At 55.6% G+C, this 27,966-nt stretch overlaps 7 protein-coding genes across 7 annotated transcripts; 5 read left to right on the top strand and 2 right to left on the bottom strand.

The window, feature by feature from the left end:
* The first annotated feature begins 21 nt into the window (after positions 1-21).
* On the top strand, positions 22-2,324 carry CAOG_06586 (fimbrin). The gene is made up of 3 exons (XM_004345285.2): positions 22-405; positions 486-609; positions 715-2,324. The coding sequence occupies exons 1-3, from the start codon at positions 50-52 to the stop codon at positions 2,116-2,118; spliced, it is 1,884 nt and encodes a 627-aa protein (XP_004345335.1). The 5' UTR covers positions 22-49; the 3' UTR covers positions 2,119-2,324.
* Positions 2,325-2,378: 54 nt separating this feature from the next.
* On the top strand, positions 2,379-4,866 carry CAOG_06585 (hypothetical protein). Its single transcript, XM_004345284.2, has 6 exons — positions 2,379-3,521; positions 3,660-4,111; positions 4,205-4,278; positions 4,364-4,437; positions 4,515-4,647; positions 4,724-4,866. Exons 1-6 carry the CDS (start codon positions 2,432-2,434, stop codon positions 4,842-4,844), a joined length of 1,944 nt encoding a protein of 647 aa, XP_004345334.2. The 5' UTR covers positions 2,379-2,431; the 3' UTR covers positions 4,845-4,866.
* CAOG_06584 (splicing factor 3a subunit 2) lies at positions 4,864-6,683 on the bottom strand. The gene is made up of 5 exons (XM_004345283.2): positions 6,539-6,683; positions 6,199-6,271; positions 5,730-5,818; positions 5,494-5,610; positions 4,864-5,365 (listed from the first exon to the last, which is right to left on the bottom strand). Exons 1-5 carry the CDS (start codon positions 6,662-6,664, stop codon positions 4,970-4,972), a joined length of 801 nt encoding a protein of 266 aa, XP_004345333.1. The 5' UTR covers positions 6,665-6,683; the 3' UTR covers positions 4,864-4,969.
* Positions 6,684-6,750: 67 nt separating this feature from the next.
* Positions 6,751-12,339, bottom strand: CAOG_06583 (hypothetical protein). Its single transcript, XM_004345282.2, has 6 exons — positions 12,157-12,339; positions 10,825-11,877; positions 10,236-10,730; positions 9,970-10,125; positions 8,518-9,844; positions 6,751-8,372 (listed from the first exon to the last, which is right to left on the bottom strand). The coding sequence occupies exons 1-6, from the start codon at positions 12,247-12,249 to the stop codon at positions 6,838-6,840; spliced, it is 4,659 nt and encodes a 1,552-aa protein (XP_004345332.1). The 5' UTR covers positions 12,250-12,339; the 3' UTR covers positions 6,751-6,837.
* An 829-nt stretch (positions 12,340-13,168) lies between these two features.
* Positions 13,169-18,539, top strand: CAOG_06582 (tyrosine-protein kinase transforming protein Fes; the record flags this gene model as incomplete). The annotated part of the gene is made up of 5 exons (XM_004345281.1): positions 13,169-13,189; positions 13,276-13,338; positions 13,408-18,063; positions 18,138-18,213; positions 18,295-18,539. 5 exons carry the CDS (start codon positions 13,169-13,171, stop codon positions 18,537-18,539), a joined length of 5,061 nt encoding a protein of 1,686 aa, XP_004345331.1.
* A 213-nt stretch (positions 18,540-18,752) lies between these two features.
* Positions 18,753-24,507, top strand: CAOG_06581 (hypothetical protein; the record flags this gene model as incomplete). The annotated part of the gene is made up of 8 exons (XM_004345280.1): positions 18,753-19,017; positions 19,126-20,100; positions 20,279-20,428; positions 20,534-20,722; positions 20,817-21,109; positions 21,224-23,548; positions 23,665-23,768; positions 23,859-24,507. 8 exons carry the CDS (start codon positions 18,753-18,755, stop codon positions 24,505-24,507), a joined length of 4,950 nt encoding a protein of 1,649 aa, XP_004345330.1.
* A 628-nt stretch (positions 24,508-25,135) lies between these two features.
* CAOG_08992 (hypothetical protein) lies at positions 25,136-27,794 on the top strand (the record flags this gene model as incomplete). The annotated part of the gene is made up of 6 exons (XM_011272368.1): positions 25,136-25,212; positions 25,289-25,376; positions 25,472-25,479; positions 25,559-25,920; positions 26,016-27,699; positions 27,770-27,794. The coding sequence occupies 6 exons, from the start codon at positions 25,136-25,138 to the stop codon at positions 27,792-27,794; spliced, it is 2,244 nt and encodes a 747-aa protein (XP_011270670.1).
* Between the last annotated feature and the right edge of the window lie 172 nt (positions 27,795-27,966).

The following is a 27,966-nucleotide window of genomic DNA, read 5'->3' as shown; positions in this document are numbered from 1 at the left end:
CTTTCTCGCCTCAAAACACAGACAACCAAAAAACCAAACAACACCAATCATGTCGGATTTCCAAGCAGCTGCGTCCAAGTTCCCCGAATTCTCGGCGGACGACGTGGAAAAGTTTGTCCAGACGTTCAAGTCGATGGACGCCGACGGCTCTGGCTCGATTGACGCGGCCGAGCTCGGCGCCGTCCTCCGGTCGCTCGGCGAGAAGGCCACCCCCGAGGAGGTCCGCGCCCAGATCCAGGAGGTCGACACCAACCGCTCGGGCACCATCGAGTTCAACGAGTTCCTCGGCATCATCTCGCGTCTCCGCGCTGGCAAGGCGTCCTCCGATGCTGGCTTTGGCAAGACCTTCACCAAGCAGTCCAAGGTCGTCACCGTGGGTGGCAGCTCGGACAGCATTGCTCACAGGTAGCAGGCCAAGCGCTCGACATTGGCTCAGCGGTTGATGGTCGTTTGTTGCTCACGTTTTGTCGATTCAAACATTACAGCTTCTCCGAAGACGAGAAGGAGTCCTTCGTCGACCACATCAACATGGAGCTCGGCACTGATGCTGACATTGGCAAGCGCTTCCCCCTCGACTCGCATGACATGAGCATTTTCGAGGCAGTCAAGGTACAACAAAGTGTTTTCGGTCTTTGAGAACAAACACGTTTCGCCGCCGCCATTGCTCACCCCTTTTATTCTTTCCACCTCATTATGTCTCCCCCCTCTTGTTAGGACGGTCTCCTGCTCTGCAAGCTCATCAACTACTCCGTCCCCGACACGATCGACGAGCGAGTGCTGAACATCAAGGCCAAGCTCAACCAGTTTGAGATTGTCGAAAACCAGAACGTCTGCATCAACTCGGCCAAGGCTATTGGCTGCAACGTTGTCAACGTGGGCGCCCAGGATTTGATGGAGGGCCGCGTGCACCTGGTGCTCGGTCTGATCTGGCAAATCATCAAGATTGGTCTGCTGTCGCGCATCAACCTCTCCAACCACCCCGAGCTCTACCGCCTGCTCGAGGAGGGCGAAACCCTCGACGACCTGCTCAAGCTGCCCGTCGAGCAGATTCTCATCCGATGGGTCAACTACCACCTCAAGAACGCTGGCTCCAAGAAGCGCATTGCCAACTTTGGCTCGGACATTAAGGACTCGGAAGCCTACACCATCCTCCTGAGCCAGCTCGACCCCAACCGCTGCACCACCGCTCCCCTCAACGAGTCGGACTTGCACAAGCGCGCCGAGCTCGTGCTCCAGAACGCCGACAAGCTCGACCCCCCTTGCCGCAAGTTTGTCACCCCAAAGGCCATTGTCGCCGGCAACCCCAAGCTCAACCTTGCCTTTGTTGCCAACCTGTTCAACTTCCACCCCGGTCTTGCCCCGCTCAGCGAGGAGGAGAAGGCGGCCATCGACGAGGCCCTCTTTGGCGGCGAGGGCGACCGCGAGGCTCGCGCCTTTGCCCTCTGGCTCAACTCGCTCGGCATTGAGCCCTTCGTCAACAACCTGTACGAGGACCTCAAGGACGGCCTTGTCCTGCTTCGCGCCTTTGACAAGATCTCGCCGGGCTCGGTCCAGTGGAGCAAGGTCAACCAAAACCAGCCAATCACCTCCAAGTTCAAGCGCCTCGAAAACACCAACTACGCCATCGTTGTCGGCAAGAGCCTCAAGTTCTCGCTTGTCGGCGTCGGCGGTCAGGACATTGAGGACGGCAACAAGACCCTGACGCTTGCCCTCGTTTGGCAGATGATGCGCTTCCACGTGCTCTCCATCCTCAAGTCCATCTCCAAGGACGGCCGCGACATTTCCGAAGACGAGATGGTCGCCTGGGCCAACAACACTGTCAAGAAGGGCGGCCGCGACTCGGTCATGGACTCGTTCAAGGACCCCAAGCTTGCCAGCAGCATCTTCTTCCTCGACCTCATGAACGGCATCAAGAAGGGCATTGTCAACTACGACATTGTCGCCGCCGGCTCCGACGATGCCGAGCGCAAGTCCAACGCCAAGTACTCCATCTCCATTGCTCGCAAGCTCGGCGCCTGCATCTTTGTTCTTCCCGAGGACATTATGGAAGTCAAGCCCAAGATGATTCTGACCTTTGTTGGTGCATTGATGCACGTTGCTCTTGCTGGCAGCCAGTAAACCCCAGCAAGCAACCAAGATCAAAAATTATCAGTCAAAAACGTCAAGGTTTTGCATGTTTGCTTGTGCCTTTGAACGCGCTGTGTGTTTGGTTATTTCCCCATGTGTGTAGTTTTACAGATTATTCATCCTCTGCAACCCCAATGTCTTCTTTCCATTTGTTTCATGAGCAGAGTTGAGATACTAACACAAACACCAAAACGCAACCGTCGGACCAACTCATCACAATTGTTCACTTGCCCCAGTCCAGTCCATCCTATATCAAATCAGAGACACATCTGGAGGCGGGTCTGCAGTTGTGTTTCCCCAACTCATGATGAAGCTCGGCCTGCTTTGGACGTGTGTGTGCTTGCTCATCGCAGCCGCTGCTACAGCACACTCCGACCAGCACAACCCATCCGATGCATCGCCGTTGTCGTCGTCGTCGTCGCCGTCGTGGGTCTCGAGTCCGCTGTCGCCGCCTTGGCTCGATGCAGACGCGCTCGCAGCCGCCCGACTGAAGCTCAACTCGATGACGATGACCACCGACGAGCTTGTCGACCGCCTCTCGAGCGAGCTGCGCCAAGCAGTGTATGTCGTCGATCCACTTGCTGATCAGGACGCACGCGATCTGTACGACCGGACGCGCCTCAATGCGCACGTCCTGCTCGAGCGGCTCGCTGCGGCCGAATCTCAATCTGGGTCATCTCATGAGGAGGCACCGTCGGTCGCACGACTCGTCATGACTGCACTGCGATCTGCATACAAGGCGCACTCCACGCGCGTCAAAGAGCTCTTCCGCCGCGAGCAGGATTGCCACACGCTGGTTTTGGCAACCGATCTCGGCGGATGCTGCTCCCCGCACGTACCGTCATCGCCATCGCCATCACAAGCTCAAGCAGCGCTGCGCAAGAGCGCCAAGAACCCGCCAAAGCTTAATCCGGCGTGCTCGCTGGCGAATCGGGGCGCTCACACATGGCACATGCTGCGCGATCTTCTGTCGAGCGAATTTGTACAAAAGCACCGAGCGGCTCTCGATGCGTTTGATCCACGAACGGGACTCTCTCCGCTTCAACTGGCGGTAAACATGCGCATGCATCAGGCTGTACTCTTGCTGCTCCAGGCAGGTGCCGATGTCACCCTCTTGACGCAAGATCAGTATCGCCAATCACTCGCCCAAATTGCACTCATCAACCGCGATATCGTCTCTCTTTCTGTATTGCTTGAGCGTGGTGCGCTCGCTTTCGAGCCTGTCGACGCGTACAATCGCTCAGCCGCTGCGGTCGCTCGAAAGCTGCAGCTCTGGGACGGGCTTGCACTCATCCAACACTACTCTGCGTCCAAGACTTGCCCTTGGGCTGCGCATGCTCTGACCTCTCCCTGGACGTCAACAGGGGCTCCATTTACGCAATGTCCGATTGAAGGTGTGGTTGAATTGCGAGTCTCGACGAACATCACTCCAATTCCACCTCCTTTGCTCACCTCTGTTTTTTTTTTTTGTTGTTGTTGTTGTTGTTGTTGCTCCGGCTCTTTTGATTTGTTGCTTGGCCACCCTCACACAGGATACCAACTCTTCCTCAATCTGCCCGAAACGGTGATGCAGAGACAAAAGTGGGCGGCAAAGCCGCGAGTCCGAGCAGACCGCGAAAACGAGAGCGGATGGCGGCGACCTGAGGCGTCAGTGTCAGCGCTCGATCCTTCGCTCCGCAACTGTCCTCTCAAGAAGGTCCACGTGAGCACGCTTACCGCCGAGTCGTTTCACCGCGACTTTGCCTCTCTGCGGCAGCCCGTGTTCATTTCTGGTCTCACCGAGTCGTGGCCGCGCATTTGGACGGACTTTGCCAAGCGCGCGCTCTTTGACAAGCACGGCAAGGTCGATCTTTTGGTGGGCGACATTCCATACGCCAATCTCTTTGGAGCGCGGTCTGGTTTAGCGACCATTGGCGAGTTTTACCAGTACATGGACAGCGACGCGGAAACGACGTCAACGCCATACTATGCCTTTGATACCGAGGTGAGTTTGCAGTCCTGTGTTTCGTGATTTTGTATTACCGTGGCTCCAGTTCTCATCTTTGTGTTGATTGGCGTGTGCATGTGTGCATATCAGTTTTTGCCGCAACATTTCAATTCGAGCGATTACATGCTTCCGGCCGCAGTCCCGATGTTCGGCAATTCATTGTGGTGAGTGCTTCTTTTTGATTCGATTCGGTGCGTTGTGGTCCGTGTGGCATGTGTTGATTTTCACGCGTGGTTGGTTGGCGCGCAGGGACCTCGAGATTCGGGTGCACCATTCCACTACCACTGCGATGCGTTCAATGCACAAATCTTTGGCAAGAAACGGTACGGTCCAATTTCTGACAGGCGCATCCTCGGAGCAGTGGTTGACTGACTGATTGGTTTTGATCACGCAATGGCAGATGGTTTCTGTACGCACCCGCCAATGCCATCTATTCAAAGCAACATCCCTCCACTTGGATCTCGGAGCATAAGATTCGGCCCGACACGCTGGACGTGTCTGGGCGATACGATCAGCCCATCCAATGTTGGCAGGTACGACAGTCTCTGCTCGGTTTTGTTGCGTTGCTTGTTTCTCACTCCAATCTCCTTCTCTGCTTGTCTGCCTCAGCATTCTGGAGAAGTGCTCTTTGTTCCACGCTTTTGGTCGCACGCAACCATCAATGCGGAAGAGGGAGTGGGTCTTGCACTCGAATACAACGGTGACTGCTAGATCTAGATCTCAACTCTAATACAACAAAACATTGACCTCCCGCTTGTTTCAAAACACAATTGCCATGTCCATTTCATTGACGACATCAGCTAGAACTCATAGCAAACGAAAATAAACAAACACGCAACTACGCAAAACACAAAATCACCGCTGAGCAAAAGGTGCTTGCCCTGAGTTGACGTCCATGGGAGTTGCATCGTCTGTATATCGCTGACCATCGCCATTTCCATCAAGTCGAACAGCCCCCGTTGCATAAGACTGGTTTCGCTGATGTTGGCGCAATGCCAGCTGCTGCTCGCCAGTGAGCTTGAAATGGAACTGCAATGAGAACTGCTTGGTGTCCGGATTCCAGTGCGTAAACGTCTTGCCGTCGGCCTTGTCCACCTCGCGCGATGGCAGGCGGAAGGCGATTGTTTCGTACGGCTCGGCGGCAACCAGCAAATACTGCCAGGCGCGATCAGGATTCTCGACGCGCTGCTCGAATGCAGACATGAAACGATGGTACGGGATGACGCCTTCCGCGATTTCAGGCAGATCGACCTGGAAGAGATGATGCCCGGAGGGTCGAGGGGAAAAGAGTCGATGTGAGAGCAAGTTTGGCTCAAACACGCTGTTGCTGTGTCACGACACAGAAATCACACCAACTACGAATACTTCAATTGTCGTACCTGGAAGAACAAACTGTGTTGGCCAGTCTGCGGGTCGCGTTGCTTGGTGACATTGTAACCAGGTCGGCCAATTTTGAGGAACTTTTTCAGCTCTGAGCGCGGTTTGGCCGGAGCAGCCTGCAGAAAAGTCATGGTACGTGGTTGCAAACAAAAGACACACCGTAACCATGCACTGTGAGTCATCACTGCACCGCGACAACGGTTGGTGGCGCACGATATGATTGCACTGAACAGACCTGCGTTGGATTGTCTCGAGCATCGCGTGCGGCACGCTTAGCCAGCTGTTCTTGGTGTTTCTTGCCCTGGCTGTGCGCGAGGTACGATCCTACCAGAAACCAAGACCCAGCCAACGGCCAGCGGTGAGCACACAGCACGACAAAGTGGGTGCGTTTTTCAATGCAAAAGTCCATAGAAAAACGCCTCTTTTTTTTTTCCCGCGGCTTCCGTCTCGAGGCCTGGGCTTTTCTTTGGCTGCAGATTCAGGCTTCCTCTGCATCATCATTGGCTTGCATCGCTCTCTCTCTCTTGGGACGATGGTCATCGTCGTCGTCCAGTCGTGTCGCTTGGCTCAATCGTTCAAACCCCACGTCCGGCACAGCCACACCGGCAGCTCAACCCACCCCACAATCTCGATCCATACAGACCACTGCTCTACGGGGGCCTCATGGTGCGCGGTGGTGGTGGTGGTGGTTGGGATCGACTCACCTTCGTTGGAGTGGAGCGTCAAGCACAGCTTGCACTCGTACGTGCCGAGATGCGACCGCAGCAGATAGGGATCCTGTTCACATTAGAGCAACCAGACAAGAACGAAACAAACGCGCGCGGAAGGGCGGCGGAAAGGGGGGAGGAGCGTGAGCCAAAAGAAAACCAAAAAAATGCGAAACAAAGCGATAAAACGGAAAACAGCCGCTTACGACGCTCTCACTAAACGAGCATCCACGCAGTACCAAACGGTACCCAACTCCATTCATTTTAGTCAAACCCCCTCTTCTCTTCCACTCTCCTCCTCTCCTCTTCCACTCTCCTCTTGCTGCTTTGCCCTCACCTTTGTCACGTCAATCACTTCGGACGCCAGCTCTCGCAGACGCCTCTTCCTGGCCAGGTTGGACTCGGCGGCCGACGCCATGCCACCGCCGCCAAAGCTCGCCTTTGCTCGATTCTGAAAATCCATGGCTTTTTTTTTTAAGGACTGAGAGCGAGCGACGTGACATGCAGGCTAACAGAAGGAGCATAAGCAGATCAGACAAACTGAGAGGGTGCAATTCAACTGCGGCTCGCTTGGAGTCTATAAATCTACATTCAGAACACTCGTCAACACACATCCCGCACCAAAAAAAACTCGCTTCACAGGCCCGCGGCAGCCAGACGACGCTTCAGTGTCTCAATCTCGTCGTCCTTGTCCTTGAGAATGCTCTGAATGCCGCTCTGCAGCTCGCGCTTGGCTTGCAAGCTCATTTGCCGCTCTTCCTCGACATCCAGCATTTTCCGACTAAACAGCTGCATTTGTCGCTCGAGCTCCAGCTCGAGGCGCTTCCGCTCGGCTTCGCTCACTTGGTGCATGCGACGCCAAGTGTTAATGTCAATGTTGGAACCACCCTTGCTTGCAGCCTGCGCCTGCAGTTGCGCGTTTGGCCCGGTCTGCTGGAGGAGCTGATTTTGGTGGCGTTGCTGCTGGACCAGCGCGCTCAGCTGCTTCACGTCGGCTTGCAGCGTGTCGCGCGTGCGGCCAAGAAGCATCAGCTGGTGGTGCGCATCATCGAGCTCGCGCGACAGCGCATCGCGTTCCGCCAGGGCCACCGACTTTTCACGATCCGAGTGGCGCTTTTCCAGAGACAGCCGAGCAAGCTCGCGGCGGAGCTGGGCCAGCACGGCAGCAGGCACCGACGGGGATGCTGGGCCTGGCGAGGCACAGGAGCTGTCGCCATCGCCCTGCAGCCCGCCAAGCATGAGCTCCGTGGCCAACAGACTGTGTCCAGAGCTCGAGCGGACGCGTTGCTGAGCAAGCGCCGATGCTGTTGTTGCAAGACCCCCCAAAAGGTTTGTGTTTGCAAACACGAGCTCTCCAGCTGTCGTCGTGGCGGCAAAGTCGTTGACCAGTAGCGCACCGCTGGACGTCATTTCCAAAACCACAGAGCGAACATTCACCCGCTGCTGCTGCGTAGCAGCCGATTCGGGCGTCCTGGTCTGGCCTGTCGTGCGTGGAAGAATCGTGTTGTCGAGATTTTCGGTCAAATCGGGTGTCGCTTCGGCACGATGCTCGACTGCGGCGGGCATGGTCAGCTCCAAACGGCAGTCCGTCAACTCCACGCGCATGGGCGAAGGGCGCGAGCGAGCATAGTCCTCAAACAGTGCTTGCAGCTTGATGAAGAGCATGACATGGGCCAGCACGTCAATTTGGGACACTTGAAGGTGCAAAAACTGCTCGTCGAGCTCGCCCTCCTGGCGTACCGTGCCAGGCACCAGAGGCTGCGGCCGCATGAGCCGGAATGCAACGTTTGGCAGCACTGCCACTGACGCCGATGCGGTGACATTGTCGAGCGCAAAGCTCGAGTCATTCAGCCCACTCAACGATCCGGTGAATGACTGCTGCTGCTGCTGCAGCTGGATGTTGGCAAAATGCGGGCTATTCGAGCCTGTGGAAGAAGCGGTCGAGCGATGATCAATAGACAAGGCAAGCTTGTTGGAAGCCGCCAGCACCTCTGCTGCGTTGGCCACGTTCGACTGGTCGACTACATCGCCCAACGACAAGGACTTGACGGTTCCCTTGATGACCTGTGGGTTGTGGAGGCCCGAGTCTTGGTAGATGAGATGCAGCTCTTGAGCGTGCAACGTCGTGATGAGAGGCCAAGGCTTTGCCGGAGTCTCGTCATCAAAGTCTGCTGCAAAATGGAAGAAAACAAAACGAAGAAAAGATTCAAGAAAACCAAAAGCCAGAAGAGTTCACAGTTAGTTGAGGCGTGATGGCAAAAAAGGAAACAAACCACACATCAACAAAAGCAAACTCGAGACACTGAATGAACGAACATGAAATCGATGGGTCAAGGCGGGTCGCGCTGGCACTGCTCGGCTGCTCTTGGTCGACCGTTTTACTTCCATCGTCCTCGAGAAGGACGGAAATTTGAGGGACAATAATGCACGAGAGCTTACACATGCTTGGCTTAGCAGGTTCAGTGGTAATGACGACGGGAGGAGCTGTTGCCGGGAGAGGCGATTCGAGGCTCGAGTCGCGGCTCACAGGTTCGGATGTCACAGGGGCTTGCATGGCCAAATCCAGCCGTTCTGCGCCAACGTGCATCAAGTATTGATACCGCAGGCGCGACAGGTGCAATCGTGCCTCGCCCATCAGTCGAATAAAGACTTGGCTCGCAACGGGCGACGTCAACGCTGGGGGGAGAGCGTCAGGTTCCTGTTGCTGCGAGACAGCCGTGTTCCCCGAGCGTAGCAGCTTGAAAATGGAGGCTGGCATGGGATCGTGCACGGAAATGACCACATTCACGGGCTCCAGCAGGCTGCTGGGCTTGGCATCGGGGGTTGGGCTCATGTCAATCCACATCTGGTCGACAGAGATGGTCCAGCTCTCCTTGGTCACCGGGGTCACTTGATTGGGGCTATCGTAATCGGGAAACAGGGGCAAGGGGTCGGGCTGCATCGAGAGCGGCATGTTGCTCGCGTCCGTTCCCGGCGGCTGGGCCACGGCAAGATTGGGAAACTCGGCATTGTCGGAAAAGACACGCGCCTTGAAAAAGTCCCACAGCCAGTCAGGTACCGCGGACTTGATCATTTGCATCGGTGACGAGTACGCGTTGCCAGCGAGAGCAGGCGAGGAGCGGTCGCTGCCCAATCGAGGCGTCGCTCCGAACGACGCAAACCCGCCCGTCGGCCCAGCGCTGCCCGTACTGCTCGTGCTATCGTTGAGCGGGTCGTGGATGCTGCCAGTAAAGCTGTTCCGACGCGAGCGCGACGCAGGATTCCCGCCCACCGTCAAAGTCGATTGAGCCGCTCCCGCCGTGTGCTGCGGTTGCTGCTGGGATGCCTGGCTGGCGAGAGAGTGACTGCTGCCGGAACGCGATCGCATCCCTTGCTGGCCAAAGTCACCCGACGAGATGGACTGTGCATCTTCAGCCGCAAGCGCCGCGTCTTCCTGGAACTTGGCGACTGCGAGGGCCGCTGCAGCGGCAGCCACCGTAATGTCGTGCGCATTCGTGACGCAAATCTTGGAGGCCGACAGCGACAAGACCTGGGAGGCAATCTCGGGCGGGCCGTGGTGTCCAGCGTAGGGCGGCAGGATGATTTTGGGCAGCAAAAGCTCGACGCGAACGACGACACGAGATTCGTCATCGTCGGCGCGTTTCTGGGAGCAAGAAGAGGAATGGTTGGTGCAGGATTGAGCGGGAAGGAGGCCGGGGGGGGGGAAATAAGTGAGAAAGAGTCCCAAAACAATGCACAAGCAATGCAAAATCCCGACATCGCCTTTACCGGCAGTGGCTCGAGGTGCGCAGTCATGTTTGTGATGGACTCCATAAAATCAAAGACATTCAGCCACTGGAGCCGGTCAAACACCAGCTGGATTGGATTGAGGTTGAAAAACACGTTCGAAGGCGGCATGGAGAGCTGTCCTCGTTGAACGAGATGCTAAACGACAAGTTCAAAGGGAAAACAAAAAAAAACAAGAACCAACTGGTGAGTCACTTTGAAACGCAACCAGTGTAATGCACGGCTTGGCTCTGGCGCGGCCCGCCTACCTGTTGCTGCAGCTGCTGCTGGTAGAGTTGAGGCTCCTTCTTCTTGTCGGCGGCAACAATGTAGTACGCAACCATGTCCGCGTGCAACACGGGTGTGCCAGGTGGCAAGTTCAGCAAGCCAACAAGAGACGAAAGAATGCGAATGTAGCGCGCGTGCGACTGAGCGGTGCCGCTCGACGGGACTACGGCAAAATTGGTGCAGCGCACTTGTGTGAACGATTCGGTGAGGCCATGAAGCATGACAAATTGCTTGCCATGCATCTCTTCAATCCACGGCGAGCGATCGAAGCGATACGGACGAGCGGGGTAGTGGTGGACTCGGATGTCTTCAAACTGCACCATGGCCAAAGGCGCAGAGTTGTGCTTGTACGCCAGGCGCAGCATGAGCGTCGTGATGGTGGTGTGGACGGACGACTCCCCGATGTCGTTCGCCGCAGCAATGGCAGATTCGCCCAACACTTCAAACTCGGCCGAGTCGTCGGCGTCCTTGTCGGACTGGTCGAGACCAAGCGCAGTGAGTTGACAACCACAATACGCTCGAGCACCAGCAGCAGCAATAGACAATAGAAAACAAGAGATGAAAACTTACACTGAATAGTGCGCGCATGGCGGAGGAGCTTTTAGCTTGTGGTTGCTGCTGTTGTTGTTGTTGTTGCTGCTGCTGCTGCTGCTGCTGCAAGGCTTGCTTGGCATCCAGTGTCGTCGGATTGGACTGCACTCGAGAAGCCTTGCTCTTTTCGAAATCCTTGGGAGCAAACTGTCGCTCTTGCTCCATGAGGATGACCATCGAGTGGAAAAACTCGTATCCGATTCGCAGCTGATTCTTGTTCAACTCGAGCGCAATGTCACCCAGCAGAAGCTGCAGCTTTCCGTACACAAAGGACGTGTCGCTGAGCAGCTTTTTCATCGTGATAAATGCAGTCACAGGCTCCAGGTTCATTGAGAAAAAGTGGAGGGGCTGTGGCGACGAAGTCGACGATGTCGATGAGGATGGCTGGGGTGAGTGCACAGATCCCGTCGCCGTCGGCGAGGAAGCTGACGCGTGTTGACGTGGTGGAGCACTGTCTGGCCGCTCACAGACCGAAACGGAGAGCGTTTGGATGATGAGCTGCTTGAAGGTGAGCACGGAGGTTGCGTCCATTTCGCGCGTTTTGGGCAGTTCCGCAGCCTTCCACTCTCCGTTCGTGGAGACCAGGTAGACGCTTCTCAGATCAATCACGCTATCATGGTGCGGTGACTCAAAGACGACGTGGACCTGCTCAATGTGCAGCGTCATTCCGTCCACAATCTTGTGGATGAACCCGTACTTGCCGAGATCCGTCTGTCCGCCCTGACTCGACTGGCTCGTTGTGTGTCCTGATTGTTTGCCCGAAGCAGTTCCAGTTCCAGCAGCGGCGGCGGCAGCAGCAGCAGCAGCAGCGGCCTTCTGTGCCTTGTGAAGCTGGTTGTGCGATGCGGCCTCCAGGACGACGTGGATGCGGTCGATGCCGATCTTGATTGGATCTGTCTTGAGCCTTGTCCACGCAGCCTTGAGCGTGCAGTGGTTGGCAGTCGCGCGCTTGAGCTTGAGGAAGGACGGCAGCCGCAGCACCGACTCGAGGTACTCGCCGTTGAGCTCGACGTTGCTCACGTTGCCCTCGCCCTGCGGTGATCCCCAGAAGACAAGAGGAAGCAGAATCAGACACAGAGTGCAGGGTGCAGGTTGCAGCAAAGAGTGAGCAAACGCAATCACGCTCTTCCAAATGGCAAGCTGTATCTCAATTGCACTGACTCCACTCACTCACTCTCACTCACTCACTCACTCACTCAACCCATTCAACTCAACCCATTCAACTCCAACTCGATCATCAATAACTCCATCCGTCGCAACACCTCAAACCCCCTTTTCTTTTTGGCCTGTTGTGACTTTTGCCGTCCGTACCTTGAGCAGCGAGACCTGAATGTGGTCGGGCTGCAGATTCTTGCAGAACATGGCCAGGTGCTTGACCAGCTTGTTCTTGATAATGCTCGCCATTGCATGAACAGTGGATCAAATGCAACAATAGAAAAAACCGAACAAACTAACAAACAACGAGAGACAAAACAATAAGGAACAGCAAGCAATGGAACAAAGTAAGACTGGACTCCTTCTCAGCTTTTGTTATTTATTTGTTATTCAAGTCAATTGTCTGTTTACGGATGAAGATTCAGTTTTACTTTTTCTGTAGGAAAAAAATGATTTCACTTTGAAAAAGAAAAATCAAAAAAAAAAAACTCAGAATCTCAAAAAAAAAAAAAAAAAAAAAGCCACCTCATTTGAATTTTGGATGAAGTTGATTCGCGATGAAGCGCGTCGCAGTGGCACCGAGTGATGCTTCACACGTTGACGCATCGGAACGGAGGAGGGGGGGGGGCGCGCGCAACGGAAGAGGGAAGGAGGGGGAGGAGGGAGGGAGACAGACGGGAGTGGCTGTTGTCGCAGCCGCAGAGACCGATTGTAGTAACTAAGGCAGAGCCTTTGGCTCGTTCTGGGCTGACAGAGACTGCCTGCGAGGGAGTGACCGTGGCATGTCGAAGGGTTTAAAACGTTCATGATATGTCAGAGGAGAGGAGCCGGGGGGGGGAGTAGGTTTCGCCGAGTCGAACACAGAAGGGCAAAAAGATCGCCTTTTGCTTGGGGTGCTTCAATCACCAGCCAACCAAGCACAAGCACAGCCGGGTCGGTGGCTGGAAGGATATAAAACAATTCAACTTGCACTCAAACAACGCGAATCAAAAGCTGGGCGAAGCGGACGAAGGAAACAGACCAAAAACACTGACTTTGTGCTCGTTTGTTTGAAATTGCATTAGAAAATGAGACCTACTCGCAGCGTTGCTCGCAGCATTGCTTTGTGCTGTGAAAGTCGACGCTGGCAAAGCATCGATTGGCTTGTATTACGATTCAGCATCCTTCAATGGACCTGCGTGCGACGACAGTGCGGGAGCCACCGCTTGCGACAGTTTTTCGAACTGGTACATTACCATAGGCTCCACTGAGTTCTCTGGCTCAGTTGCCAAACAGCAAGACGACAACAATCCAGTCTGGGAGCAATACTTCACGACCAGCCAGGTCAACAATTACCCTGTGAGTAATCAATTCTCAAAACAGTTTGGTCGCGGCGAAATCTCACCTTTTCGATTTCTTGCTTTGCAGGGCTCATTTTCCGTGGGGTTGGACTTCTTCGACGGAGACTTTGTGTCGACCCAGACTCTGGGCTCCATCGTCCGAACCTACACAGCGGGTTCCTCTGCTGATTACATTCCCATCACTGTCACCGATCCTTTCTATGGTGCATTCTGGATCAAGTTTGCGTATCGTGTCATCTGCCAAACGAACTATTACGGACCGACATGCGACACGTTCTGCACCACCTCCACTGGAAACTGTAGTACCTGCGATCCCGTGTCTGGCGCTTGCACAGCCTGCAAATCAGGCTACACTGGCGCTCCTTCCTGCTCCACTTGCGCCCCCAACTACTATCCGAGCGGCTCTGGTTCGTGTGTGTACTGCATACCCAATGACGGTGGCTATTACACTTGCTCATCAACAGGCAGTAAGGTTTGCACTCCTGGCTACACGGGTGCCAGTTGCAACACGCTCGTTACCTGCCCAACCGCACCAGCTGCGCCGACCAACACCACCAAGAGCCAATGCAGCTCTGTCAGCGCCAACTCCACTTGCACTTACCAGTGCAACGCTGGTTTCTCGGTCTCCAGTGGCTCGCCAAGCATCACCTGCAGCACAGCAGGCGCGTGGACCCCCGCAGCGCCAACTCTCAGGTGCTTCGACATCAACGAGTGCAACAACTTGAACGGCGGCTGCAACCAAACTTGTCTCAACACCCCTGGATCGTACGACTGTAGCTGCCTCACTGGCTACACGAAAAACGGTGACGGCAAAGGCGCATCCGGCTGTCTCGACAACAACGAGTGCAGCAGCGCCAACGGCGGCTGCCAGCACACTTGCACCAATCTGCCAGGCACCTATGCTTGCTCGTGCAACAGTGGATACCAGCTGCAGCCTGACGCCAAATCTTGCATCAACATCAACGAGTGCACGACTGGAACGCACAACTGCGCTGCGAATGCCACTTGTGCCGACACTATTGGCTCGTTTACTTGCACATGCAAGGCTGGCTTTTCCGGCAACGGAACGCACTGCGACGACGTGAATGAGTGCAATGGCATCCCGTTCCCGTGCAGCAGTGACGCCCTCTGCACCAACACCCCTGGAAACTACTCGTGCGCCTGCAAGCCTGGCTTTTTGGGCAATGGTTTGGAGTGCGCGGCTGATGGTCGCGTTGCGTTTGATGTTTCGTCTCGCTTCCTGGTGGTTCGTCGACCCGCGTCAGGCACGAGCACGATCTCGCTGGTTGTTGAGGCTCCCGTCGAAGTCCCTGCTGCGAGTGTCCAATTCACCATCAGCTCGGCATCTTTGACCGCTGCTTCTTCGGCACCGCTACAGTTTTCTTCGACGGTGCATCAGCAGACCATCACACTGAACCTTGCTGCAAGCGGCAGCGCGTTGGCCCAAGAAACGGTCGACATTCAACTTGCCAACCCCCTCAACATGGCCTTGGATGACCATTTCAACACAGCGCAGATCGTGATTGAAGCCAGCCAGTCGCAGTTTGGCACGGTCGGCGTGTCCGCTGGCTCTCGTCAGATCAGCTTGAGCAACGTCATGGCCAACCCCGAGTTCTCAATCACGTTGGAGCGTTTCAGCGCCGTTTCCTATGCCTCGGCCGTCGATGTCACGTTTTCCGTGACCTCCACTGTGGCCAGTGCCACCACATTCGTTGCGACAATTCCCGCAGGCCAGCAAACTTTTGCGGTTCTCATCACAGTGCCAAACATGGGTACTCCGACCGTCCCTTCAACGCTGACGTACACCATCACTGCTGCGACCGCTGTGACTCTTGGCGAAGCGACTCCGATTGGCTACTACGGATCGTCGGTCGTTGCAGTGCCCGAACATGACTACCCCTACGGTCTGTTCAGCATTGCTAATACTGCGTCTTCTTGGCCTGAACCATCATCGGCCAGTCTCACCATCACACGTGCTCGTGGTAGCGTTGGCACTGTCACTGTCCGCGTCACTCCGTACGCTGTCGCATTCAATACGACGACTGGCACACCTGTGGCCACGATTGACTCGGATTTCGCTTCGACGCCTGTGGATGTCGAGTTTACCGCTGGAATCCTGACCAAGAATGCTCTTGTTGCCATCCTGGATGACACCATTCCTGAACTCGCCGAGGTCTTTGGCGTTCGCCTCGAGATTGTCAGCGGCGGCGGTGCGGTTGACTCGACTGCTTCTGACGTTCTGGTGACAATTGCAGAAAGCGACAGCCCGCATGGCGTTTTGGCATTTGACGCTGCCACATTGGCGGTTGACGAGCCCGCTTCTGACAGCAGCGTGTCCATTACCATTACTCGAACGGCAGGCCTGTTTGGCGACGTTACGTTTGCCTGGGCGACCTCCATCACCGGCTCCGACCACAGCGTCAATGCCCAAGCTGGATTGGACTTTGTGGAAGGCGCAGGCACTGTGACGCTGCTTCAGGGCCACTCGAGTGCGGTCATTCAGGTCGTCATTCGTGCGGATTCGCTTCCGGAACTGGACGAGACGTTCGCTGTTACCCTGTCCAGCCCCACTGGCGGTGCGACCTTGGGTGCACAGTCGACAATCACAGTGACCATTAACAAGAACGACAAACCCTACGGCACCATTGGTTTTGTCACTCCAACGTTGACCAAGTCGGCCGATGGCAGTGCACGGTTCCTCGTCACTCGTGGCTCAACTTTCACTGCCGAGGTTGCGCGCTATTTCGGCACGTTCGGAACTGTGACAGGCGATGCCACCTTGCAATTCACAACACCGGTGACTGCCGCTGACTTTAACAATCAAGTGGTGCGGACTGTGAGCTTTGCGGCTGGCCAGACGTCGCAGACATCCAACTCTTTCAATGTCGTTGCCGCTCAAGCCCCTGTTCGTCTGTTCAACATTGTTCTGAGTCCCAGCTCGGGATCTCTGGCGACGCTCGATGCTGACGCCCCTTCTGTCATTCCATGTGCCATCGAGGCCAGCAACGCCGTGGACGGCGTCGTCCGTTTCACTTCCCTCACATTCATTGCTCAGGAGAGCGCTGGCGTTGCGCTCGTCACGGTGGAGCGCACTGGCTCAGCGCTTGGTGCCGTGACATTCACCTACAGTGTCCGAACTGGCACAGCCGGCGGTGAAGACTTTGACGCCTCCATCCAGGACGCGCCCGTTGTGATTGAAGCTGGTGCAGCGAGCACTGTGATTAGCATTGCGGTTGACGACGACGACATTCCCGAGCTGGACGAGACGTTCACTGTGCTCTTGACGGGCATCACTGCGGGCTCTGCCTACCTCACCTACGCCTCTGTGGCCACGGTCACGATTGCGGCCAACGATGATCCGTACGGCCGGATGGAGTTTGCACCCTCTGGCAATCCGCTTGGCGATGATGTCTACACGGTCTGGGAGGGCACCCCTTCGCTGACCATTCCTGTGCTGCGCAACGCTGGTGTTCTTGGCGCTGTGGCTGTCACTGTCGTCGCTGGCACGAACGCGTCCATTGCCCCGTTCACACCTTTCCTTAATCGTTATCATCCTGAGCAAGGCGTATCCTTAACTTCGGACTTGCAAGTCACGTCACCACTCTTGGTGCGCTTTGCTGCAGCACAGAGCAGCACGACGGACTTGCTGGTGTTGACCATTCGCAACGATGACATCCCCGAAGGAACCAAAGCCTTGTACCTTGCCTTGCAAAACCCGACAAATGGCGCCACACTCGGCCCGCTCATCATGGTTGAACTGCGGGACAGCGACGAGGAGGAAGACTCGGCCGCTAGTAGCGCTGCAGCAACAGTGCCCATTGCCATTGGAGCGGTGGTCGGATGCGCGGCGGTGATCCTGCTCGTTGCGATTGTGTTGCGCCGTCGCAAACGAGCTCGCCATCAAAATCAACTCTTGAAGGCGACAGAATCAGGCTATGCAGTGCCCATGCAAACAGTCACCATCCCGTCCAAGGGGGATGCAAGCGAACCTCTGTATGCGACTGCAACTGCAACATACAGCAACAGTGCTGCATCTGCAACGTCCGGATCTGCCAACTACGACACGATCGATGCCCGAAGAAATCCCACCGATACCATCTACGACGACGCCGTGCCACTTTCTCGCATCCACACAACTCCAACTGCGATATCCAACCAGCTTCGAAACAATCTTGTCCTTGGGGAAACATTGGGCTCTGGCGCGTTTGGTGTTGTCGTAGCAGGGCAGCTCTCGCTTGAGTTTGTGCCGCAAGATGCCATCTATCTCTGCGCCAAGCGAAATCAATCAACGCTCGCGGTAGCGGTCAAGCAACTCGCAGCTGACGCCACTGAGAAATCTCGCCGCGAATTTTTCGAAGAGGCGCAGATGGTGTGCCGATTCAGCCACCCCAACATTGTGCGGGCGCTCGGGGCACTGCTCGAACGCGAACCCAACATGTGTATCCTGGAGCTGATGCCGTACGGAGATCTCCGAAGCGTGTTGCGGAGCTCTCTGAAGGACAATGCGTATTGGAGTGCTGCGGAAATGTCGTTTGCGCTGCAGCAAGTGGCCTCAGGCTTGGCATACCTTGAGACACAGAACTTTGTCCATCGCGACCTCGCTGCTCGCAACTGCTTGGTCGGAGCAGGCCTCTCTGTCAAGATCTCGGACTTTGGTCTGTCCAGGGCGCTGGAAGAGAAGGACTACTATCATATGGAGACGAACGGTCGCCTGCCTGTCAAGGTGTGTTGAGTTGGATCAGGAGCGAGCGTGGTAGTGTTGTCGTCGATTCTCACTGTGCTTGTTTCATTTACCAGTGGATGGCGCCAGAGTGTCTGAACTTTCGAAGGTTTACTCATCAAAGCGATGTGTGGGCGTTTGGCGTGCTGGCTTGTAAGTCGGTTGGTATCCTTTGGCTCGAGTCTGCCATTGAAGCCTAACACACGACTGTACAATGATTTGCGTTGATTGTAGGGGAGGTCTATGCGTATGGCGCAACGCCTTATGGCAACTTGACCGCAGGTCGAGAGGTGCTTGCTCAAGTGGAAGCTGGCTTGCGACTGCAAAAGCCAGAGTCGTGCCCAGATGCAGCGTACGCTCTGCTTGAGCGTTGCTGGGATTTGATTCCTACTGCGCGCCCGACAGCATCAGAGCTGCAAAAGTTCTTTGCGATGGGCGCATCGGAAGGCGCCATTCGAGACATTGGTGCAATGTTGTGAACGGTTATGCCGTTGTACCTCTTTGTGTATGAGTATTTGTTTGTGTGCTTTGTTGCTCAGAAATCTGTCGCCACTCCTCCTTCTTTATTTGTCTCTCTCCCCTCTTCCCCCTCTTTCCCCTCTTCCCCCTCTTTCCCCTGTTTCGTCGTGTCGTGTGCGTTGCGTTGTGCGTTGCGTTGTGTGTGTACTTTGATCAACATCCAACAAAAACAAATGTCAGCTCGTCCATCCTCTGTCTCGCCGGTGCCAACGCCAGCGACAACGACCACGGCTGCTGCCTCAGCCGGCTCAGCTGCGTCTTGGGTCGATCTGCGCCTCGAGCAGAGTTCGCTGCTCCTGCGCGCTCCAGACCAGATCGTCCAGCACCGCAGTGGCGACGTCCTCAGCTCCAACATTATTCTCAAGGCTGCGCAATACCCAGGCAAGTGGAATCGCCCCAACAACGGCGGGAAAGGGGAAATCTTTGAAATCGCGGATTGTTTGGCTTTTATTGCGATTGTGATACGGACTTCTGAATGATCGACTCTATGTTTTGGTACCGCGCCGGTTCTTACTGTTTCAAACCTCTTCCTACCGCTCTTTGCAGCCGGCATCAACTCCAAGCTGCAGCCGCAGTTCGCAGGCGCACCCAACTTCCGCCAAGTGGATCAAGCGACGATCGATGTGTACGGCGTTGCACTGCCCACTGTGAATGGCGCCGCGGCTGTGCTCGTCGCGCTGGGCACTGGAGCAACGACGACGACGACGACGACGCAGACTGGAGCGTCGTCATCAGTGAGCGCGGCGGGACAGGTCCAGGCACCCTCCGCCACCACTGCTGCTTCTACTGGTACTACTGGTACTACTGGTACCACTATCACTGCCGCTTCGGCGGTCGGGGCCGGTACGGCGACAGGATTGCCCGCTTCAGAGGCGACCGCTGGATCGCCATCACCAAGCGTTGCACCTGCACAACTCATCATGCCCGGAACCACAACGACAGCTACAACGAGTGCAAACGCACCACTGTCGGACGGCGCGGCGGCTGCGTCGGGGCGCCAGCTTGGCCCGCGAAGCTTGTCCAGCGGATTTGCTCGCTCATCCACGGCCGGATTGCTGCCTCCGGTCGTGTTTGAGCCGCGCAAGTGTGTCTGGTTTAACGTGAGCGATCGCCCAATCGTGTACATTAACGGAACGCCGTACGTTGTGCGCGAGCTGGATGCTCCACTCGAAAGCGACTCCATGTTTGCCGGTCTCGACGCCAATCGTCTCGAGCAGATGGAGATGCGCCTCCAGGCTGATGTCGAGCGCGAAGCCCTGCGCACCAGCGGCATGGTGCTCGTGCACGAAGAGCAGTCTCCTGGCGTGCCTGTTCCCACTTGGATTGCTGCATCCCAAATTCAAACCCCACGCCAAGTCTTTGAGCAGCTTGCGCAGCGCTTTGACATTCTGTACTACCGCGTTCCAATCTCAATGTGGTTGTACCACCAAAGCAAGTACTTTGACGCCTTCATTCAAACCATTCGCGAGACCAATCCGAATGATGCGGTTGTGTTTAGCTGCCGCATGGGCACCAATCGAAGTGAGTAGCTGTATTTGCTGCATTGATTGCATTGATGCGTGTCAGATGCTTTTGTTGAACGAGGGGGAGGGAGAAGGAGAAAGGGATGGTGAGAGGCATTGCAAGATTCGCCGCAAGTTGGTCGCCAATCTCACTTTTGCCTTGTTTGTTCTGTTTTTCCAATGCTGAAACCAAATAGCAACCTTTGGTATGGTGGCCGCCGCCATCATTCGCCGCACGCAGCTGCTGAACGCAGAGAAGGCTGAAACGTCGATTTTGCGCAAGCGCGGATCCGATGAAGAGAAAATGACCAAAATGCTGCTTCGGCTCGTGTTTGTTCTTGAGCAAGGTAGGTTTTTGTGTTTGTGTCAAACTTGGTCGGCCACTTTTTGCACCGACTAATCCATGAATCTCTTGGGGTTTTTTTTTTTGGGGGGGGGGGCATTCTCTCCAGCTCTCAAACCGACAAAGGGCGCCGCCGAACACGCTGGTTCCGCCATCGAGTGGGCGCTCGCACGCGGGTCCTTGATCTCGTCGCTCGGTGACGCGTTGACCGGGCACTACCAGGTCATTACAAACCTGATTCGCTACCTTGCCAATGGCCCACAAAGCAAGCTGCTCGTGGACGATATCATTGATCGCTGTGCGTTTGCTTTGGCGGTGTGTTGTTGTTGTTTCTGGGTGGTTGGATTTTGGCTGACTGACCTTTTGTTTCTTTTTCTGACCATGGCATGCAGGTGAAGCCATGATCAACCTCCGCGAGAGCATTCTCGTTCATCGTGTGCGGTACTCGGCAGATCCCTCCAAGGAAGGCGCGGCTTTGCACCATTGCATTGTTGCGCTGGAGCGATACATTTATCTCATCGCCTTTGCCTCCCACGTGTCTGAGAACGCGAAAAACCTGTCCAAACGTCTCAAGCAGCCAAGCGGCAGCACGATTTCCACTGAACCGCAGACGTTCAAGCAGTGGATGGAGTCTCAGCCTGCCCTGCAAAACATGCTGCATGTGCTGCGCCGTTCTGGTCCCAAGGTAAGGACTCTCGCTCTGTCATTTTTGGCTCATGTCGAAGACTTGCAGAGACACCTGGCTGCTCTCCGAATTTGACTCTAACTAATTTTTTTTTTGTGTGTGTCTGTTTGACAGCTCGTTCAACTCCGGCCTGTCGAAGACCTGTCAACCTTGTCGCCGTTGTTCCAGCACGGAGCGCAACGCCCGAAGGCCGACATCCCGGACAAGAGCGTGCTGCACTCTCAGTTGGAATCCTCCATCACGCGCCATCGACACGGCACGGTGCTTGGTCCGCGCACCATTCTGAAGCTGGACCACTGGCCGTTCAAGGGCATGCTGCCGTCGATCGTGGACGGTGCGCCCAACTTCCGTCGTGTCGGCGACATGTACTTGTTTGGTAGCGCGCAGCCGACCGCTGCAGGGTTGCGGGCCATCTGCGGCTTGCTCAACCAGCGGGCCAATGCTGCTGCTTCGATGCCGCCAGCGGCCTCTTCCATCGTTGCTGGTATTCCAGCCCACCTCAAGGTCGTCTGGATTAACTTGCGCGAGGAGCCACTGGTCTACATTGATGGCAATCCTTTCGTCCTGCGCGACCAGTTTGCCACGCTGCGCAACATCAAGTCGTACTCGGGCATTGCCCCACGCACCTTGGAGGACATGGAGCGCCGTCTGTGCACCGATGTCATGAAGGAAGCAGAAGAGTACGACGGTGCCATTCTTGTGCATCGTGAGATGGAGGGTGGTGTTGTGCAGGGAACGATGACTGAAGTAACCGGACGCGACCAGCACCGCTCGCTGACGGCGGCATCGACGCCCGATGTCCTGAACGACAGCGGCAGCTCGCTTGTGTCTCCACTGTTGCTGGGCGCTGCCCCTCTTGCAGCGTCGTCGCTGGAATTGGGACCCTCTGCGTTGCCTGCTGCAGCTGCCGATCCGGCGCTTGCAACCCCGCGACAGCTCTTTTTGATGATGACTCAGGTTGGGTTTGACGTGACCTACCATCGCATTCCCATCACCGCCGAGCAGCTGCCCGAGTTTAGCGATTTTGACGCCATCGTGCGACTCATTTGCTCGTACGACCCACGTCGCACGGCGTTCGTATTCAACTGTCAGATTGGCTCTGGCCGCTCGACCATTGGCACGGTGATTGCTCGTCTGGTCATTCGCTGGCTCAGCTCGATGGAGAGCGAAGTGCCCGAGGACGAAAGCGTCGGCAATGGGTCCAGGGCGATGGCAGCGGAGATCTCAGCAGCCGCTGCTGCTCCCTTCCCTGCTGCTGGAACCGCTCCGACGACGCCCGCGACACCAGCCACGCCTGGCACGCCGTCTACCGGCGCGTTTGGCTCGCCGTCTCGCCGAGGCAGGACTGCCGCCAACCCCCTCAAGAAGCAGTTTACACTGGCCAACGATCCCCCTGCGTCTGATGGCGCGTTGTCGTCCGCAGCATCCGCTGGTGCGTCCGCTTTGGTCGGGGATTCAGGAGCGAGCGTGTCGCGGTCGCCTGCCACCAAACTCACCATCACGCCAGTCGCTGGAAAAGTTGATCGTATTGCCGTTTCGAGCGACACGAATCAGTACCGAGGTGTGCTGGCTCTGATGCGCGTGCTCCAGAATGGCCTTGAATGCAAGGCGGTCGTTGACGAAGCCATTGACGTATGCGGCGCTGTGATCAATTTGCGCGAGTCGGTCGATTTGTGCCGCAAGCTGGCCGAGCAAGAGTCGGACGAGACGCGGCAGCATGTCCACATCCGGACTGGCATTGCCCAGCTCAAGCGCTACTTTTTGCTCATTGCCTTCCAGGCGTACCTGCTGCAAAACAACTCGACCAGTCTCGACCAGATGCCGTCGTTTGCCTCGTGGATGCAAGCCCATGTCGAGCTCAACGGCATGCTCGAAGACATTTCCGAGGGCGGAATGCTGTCGCTGCGCCCTGTGCACGAGGTCGAGATTGACTCTGGCGTGTTTACCTTGACCAACGAAGTCACGTCCGTCATTCGCTCTCGCAGCGGTGCCGTGCTGGCGCCACTGACCATTCTCAAGTCAGACCACTTCCCTGGATGTCAAAAGCTGTCCCTGCTTGATCGCATTGACGGTGCGCCCAACTTCCGCCAAGTTGCCCTGTCCCAGTTTGGTGCGCGCACGGGCCCCTCGGTGTTTGCTTGCGCTGTGCCGACTGTTCCTGCCATCAAGCTGGTCGTTTCTCGCACGGGTGCTGGTCCCGGCGGAGCAAGGACGCTGCTGTGGACGTCTCTGCGTGAGGAGCCGGTTGTTTACGTGAATGGCAACCCATACGTGCTTCGAAGCGTCGATGACCCGCTGAAGAATCTCGAAACGACCGGTATTGCCCGCGTCCGCGTTGAATCGATGGAGGAAAAGCTGCGCAACGACATTCTCGCCGAAGCTGCAGCTCTTGGCAATCGACTGCTTCTTCACGGCGAGAGCGATACTGGCGTTGTCATTGTAAGGTTTTTTTTTTATTTTCTGGTCTGTTTGTGTCTTGGTTTTTTGGATTCTCACCTTTGATTTGATGATGATGATGTTGTTGTTGTTGTTGTTGTTGCTTTGCTCTTCAATAGCCTGTCTGGGAAGCCGTGACCGAAGCCGACGTTCTGACTCCCAAGCAGGCGTACGCACAGATTCAACAGGAGGGCTACAATGTGGATTACTTGCGTGTGCCAATGTGAGTTGACAGCTGTGATTTTTTTTTCGTTTTGCTGTAGCCGCAGCCTCTGCTTTCAACGTTACTCATCGACCTTGACGTCAACAACAGCACGGACGAACAAGCACCAATCCCCGAGGTATTCGACGAGCTGCTTTCTCGCGTCATGCGTTCAAGCGCCACCACAGACCTGCTCTTCAACTGCCAGATGGGCCGTGGCCGTACAACGACGGGCATGGTGATTACGTGCATTGTCGAACTGTGCGGCGTGTTTGCGAGCCGCGCCACAGGCACTGACACGCCCGACGAGGAAGAGGTCGAAGAGATGCGCCTCCTGGCGACGCCTGACTCGATGGAGAACGCCGAAAAGCAGCGATTGCTGGACGGGCATTACCGAGTCATTCAGCAGCTGGTGCGTGTGTTGTCGCACGGCCGCAGAAGCAAGGGGATTGCCGATCGCGCAATGGACGCGTGTGCCCACGTTCAAAACCTGCGCACCGCCATCTACGAGTTCAAGGCTCGGTGCGCCGTCGACATTAATTCCAAGCAGCGCGACCTGCTCGTTGAGCGCGCCACGAATTACCTCGTCCGTTACTTTTACCTGATTTGCTTTGCCAACTATCTCTTGGACGAGGCCGTGTACAACAATGCCGACTGCAGCAGTGCAATCAGCGGCGCTCGCTGCTCCTTCCAGTCCTGGCTGACCGAGCGTCAGGAGATTGCCCTGCTTGTTGATCAAGCGCATCATGATATTGCTTGAACTGGCGGAGGTGTGGGAGGTTGTTGTTGTTGTTTGAGCTGTGTTTATGTTTCCCTCACAACCCGTCTCCACTGGGATAGTTGTCTTTCAATATACTTTGTGCTGATATACTTTGTGCTTATTCTCTGGCCAGTGTGTGTGTGTGTGTTTTGCGAATCGATGCGCAACCTGTCTGTTGATCGTTTTTGCACAACAACAAGAACATCAAAGACAACGCTCAAATGCACCTCAAAACGGGTGCTGATCACGGGAATGCACAATATTTGAAACCTCTTCTCAGCCAAACAGGATGTTGTTACACCCTGATTGAAGAGCACCCATTGGAGTAAGAAGCCCAAGTTTGGCCCTTGAGCACACAGGAAGGGCGATCAAGAAAAGGAAAGAATCTTGGTCCCAAGTTGAAGGCGGGAAACATCGCCGAGACACAACAAACTTTCGCCAAGCAGCCGATCGACCGCCAGCCCCTGACAACCTGCTTAGCCACCATTGGAGAACTAGCAACTCACGCTTAAAGTTGAGCATGGCCTTGGAGAGGCGTACAAAGCAGCTGGGGATAGAAACGGAACGCTAGCGACAACCGATCGAACGCACAAACAGTTGCACAATGCTTCAAAGTCGAACTCAAAGCATGGACTTCCTCAGCGCTCGCCAGACCAGTGTCGAGACCACACAGTCCGAGTTCATGCTGCATGTGGGGTTCCTGAAGTATGAGGCAGCGAAAGGATCAACGGGCGGAAGTCTCCACGAACACATTTCTCTCTCGGCTTCCAAAAACGAACAGGCCAGTCTTCTTCCACATGGCGTCCGGATTCAAGCGCACGGCAACGGAAGCAGGCTTCCAAGGACCAGCTTCTCAGCGTGTTCATCGGGTAAGTGTTGGACTTGCTGAAGGCGTCAAAGTCGTGTTCGTTTTCCGTAGAAATGGGCTTACTGTGTTGCGTTTTGTGTTCCTTTTGCTCAACAGGTTTTCAGGTAACGTGATTGCACTCGTCGTAATTGGTCTTGTTTGCCTTTCAGCTGAAGTTGCCTTCATTGCATGCGCTTTTGACAGTGAGCTGCTGTCCGGATTGGTCGCATGTCTTGGTATCTCGGTCGATTTGACATCGGTTTCAAACCTCGCCGACAAACCTGCCCAACGCGCTGCCCTGAGGGGAATTTTGAAAGACCTCGAAGCCAATGCACAGGTCACGGCAACTCAGAGGCAGAAAGATGACGCGGCAGCAGCACTCAAGGAACTGGAATTGGAGGTTTCGCCAGGACAGCCGAATTTCGTGATTGGTGACCAATTGCTTCAGACGCTCAAAACTGAGCTTGAACTCAAGGTTTCTTTGGACCAAGCCCAGCTGCGAGCCGCGGCTGCCCGGCTGCGAGCCGCAGCGCTGCGTGGGCCGCGTTCAAGTGAACCGCCTTCAAGTAAGCCTTGTGCTTGGAAATTGTCATGTTGATGGCGATTAGTCCTACTGACGTTTAGTTTGTCTGCTTGTTTTTCTTTCACTATCACTCAACAGTCACGGATCCTGATGAGGCTATCGCCACCTTAACAGCAGCCGTTGATGAAGGACAGTTTGACGTCGAACGTCAAGACAAACTAGTTTGGCCGGACGTGTTTCAAGCCCGTCCTTTCGCGACCATGCAAATGTTCCGCTCCATCGCGCAATCGGTTTTTGGCTCCCCGACGGACCGAAAAAACTTTCCGGTGCTCCTCATGCGCACCAGCAGCGGCTGCGGCAAAACCGCCTTTGCCAAACACGCAATCTCTCAGGTCGCGAACCTCATGCGTGCGCAATGCAACCTTACCTTTGGGCCTGCTGATACTCCCCTGACGTCGAATCAGAGTTTCGAGCTTACTAGACTCCTTGAACGCTCCTTGCAAATTTTCATCGACTTCAATGGTGGTGATTGCTTGTACGAAGCTCCCGCTTCCTGTCAGAAGTCCCTTCTTGCTGCTCGTCTGGCCGCTCATGGGTTGTGCCACACCAACTTAACCAATGCGAGCTGCACTTCAGTTTTCAGCGCATGCAGGTCTGGTCTTCGCACACCACAGGTTCTCGACGCAATTGTGGCACGCCATCGCCAGCAACACCCGCAGCTCGCACGAGTTTTGATCTTTGTTCACATTGACGCGGTTCGCCGGATCGCACAACGCTTATCCTTGAATGCGGGGACACTGCAGGAAGCAACTGATTTGCTTCAGCGTGCGTATCAAGAAATCGTTGCGTACAATGTCAACCAGAAGGAACAACAGGCCGTTGTGGTGTTACTTTTAACCGGCACTGCTCTAAGTGGCCTGAAGTTCGACACGACGCAGCACGAATTCCATCCAATCAACCTTCTTCCCTTTGACCTGCGCACTTCCATGCTGGTTCTTCGAGAGCTTGGGCTTCACGAATCATGGTGCTCGGATTTGAAATTTCGCCGGTTGGTTCGGGACCTTGGAGGTATTCCTTCACTATTAGGAGCAACACTAACGTACCGCTACCCTGCGTTACGGCAAGAACTCGTCCCCTCGGTCCCCATGCAATCTGCAGAGAACACCGACCTTGCCATCAACCCTTCCCAAGGCCCCATGACTGCTCTTGAAGTGAGCCAATATATGGTGGACGCAGCAGCACGCCATGTTGCCGGGGGAATCGAGACCTTGGTCGAACTATCGTTCGCAAACCTTCCAGTCTCTGAAGACACCCTGATTGGTCCCATCACAGTGGAACAGCTTGCGCATCGTGGCGTCCTTATCACGACCTATCCCTCAATGGATCGCGTCCAGGCTCGCATGCCAGTTGCCATGCTGGAAGGTATTGCGCGCCGCGACAGTCGCTATAACTATTCACATGGCAGGACAAAGGTGATGGCCGACTTTCATACGATCACTGGAGGCGATGGCGATGCCGCTTTCGAGATCTTTGTTCTGTTTTCGGTCGCATGCCGACTGAACTTGCTTCGGTCTCCACCTGTTTGTGAATCAACTCTCCGGTCCGCGCCTGAGCCAGCTCAATCTGCCCTGCTGTATCAAGTTCTTGGTCTTTCCTCCCCGTCACTGCAAGGCAGCGCGCCTCGCAGTCTCCTGCTCATGAGGTTTGATCTGCAGAACCCTGTCGCAGGAGTCGCGCAACGTTTCACCCTCTTGAAAGAGCAACATCCGTTCATCACAAACCAGCACGATGTCGACGATCGCCAAACTGTCCATACAATCCCGTCCTTTTCATCAGACGCCCCGCTTGAAGTTGACATGCTTGGTGCGGGTCCTTGCCACCCGGTGTTCCAGTGCGCAGGTTCAACGACCCGCGTGAATGGGCGTGTTGCTTTACGACGCAGCCAAGCTGGGGCAAAGCCCGTACTGCTGCTGTTCCAAATGATGGATGTGAGCCTGCCGTCCGCATCAGATCTCGCTGAGGGCGTCACTCGGACTCTGGCGGATCTGGACAGTTCGCCACTCGCAGCAGATTTTCATTTCATACTCGT

This window comes from Capsaspora owczarzaki, assembly GCF_000151315.2.
Source record: "Capsaspora owczarzaki ATCC 30864 unplaced genomic scaffold supercont2.11, whole genome shotgun sequence".
NCBI lineage: Eukaryota > Filasterea > Ministeriida > Capsasporidae > Capsaspora > Capsaspora owczarzaki.
The sequence above is the reverse complement of the archived record's forward strand: the minus strand, read 5'-3'. Positions and strand labels throughout refer to the sequence as shown.

Excerpts from the sequence above, each read along its gene's own strand:
- CAOG_06586 (XM_004345285.2), top strand. The coding sequence starts at position 50 with ATGTCGGATTTCCAAGCAGCTGCGTCCAAGTTCCCCGAATTCTCGGCG. Across the intron at positions 406-485 it reads TCGGACAGCATTGCTCACAG|CTTCTCCGAAGACGAGAAGG; the intron begins GTAGCAGGCCAA and ends CAAACATTACAG. Across the intron at positions 610-714 it reads GCATTTTCGAGGCAGTCAAG|GACGGTCTCCTGCTCTGCAA; the intron begins GTACAACAAAGT and ends CCCTCTTGTTAG.
- CAOG_06585 (XM_004345284.2), top strand. The coding sequence starts at position 2,432 with ATGATGAAGCTCGGCCTGCTTTGGACGTGTGTGTGCTTGCTCATCGCA. Across the intron at positions 3,522-3,659 it reads TACGCAATGTCCGATTGAAG|GATACCAACTCTTCCTCAAT; the intron begins GTGTGGTTGAAT and ends ACCCTCACACAG. Across the intron at positions 4,279-4,363 it reads ATGTTCGGCAATTCATTGTG|GGACCTCGAGATTCGGGTGC; the intron begins GTGAGTGCTTCT and ends GTTGGCGCGCAG.
- CAOG_06584 (XM_004345283.2), bottom strand. The coding sequence starts at position 6,664 with ATGGATTTTCAGAATCGAGCAAAGGCGAGCTTTGGCGGCGGTGGCATG. Across the intron at positions 6,272-6,538 it reads AAGTGATTGACGTGACAAAG|GATCCCTATCTGCTGCGGTC; the intron begins GTGAGGGCAAAG and ends TAATGTGAACAG. Across the intron at positions 5,366-5,493 it reads AACACAGTTTGTTCTTCCAG|GTCGATCTGCCTGAAATCGC; the intron begins GTACGACAATTG and ends CATCTCTTCCAG.
- CAOG_06583 (XM_004345282.2), bottom strand. The coding sequence starts at position 12,249 with ATGGCGAGCATTATCAAGAACAAGCTGGTCAAGCACCTGGCCATGTTC. Across the intron at positions 10,126-10,235 it reads AGCAGCAGCTGCAGCAACAG|CATCTCGTTCAACGAGGACA; the intron begins GTAGGCGGGCCG and ends CTTGTCGTTTAG. Across the intron at positions 9,845-9,969 it reads CGCACCTCGAGCCACTGCCG|AAACGCGCCGACGATGACGA; the intron begins GTAAAGGCGATG and ends TCTTGCTCCCAG.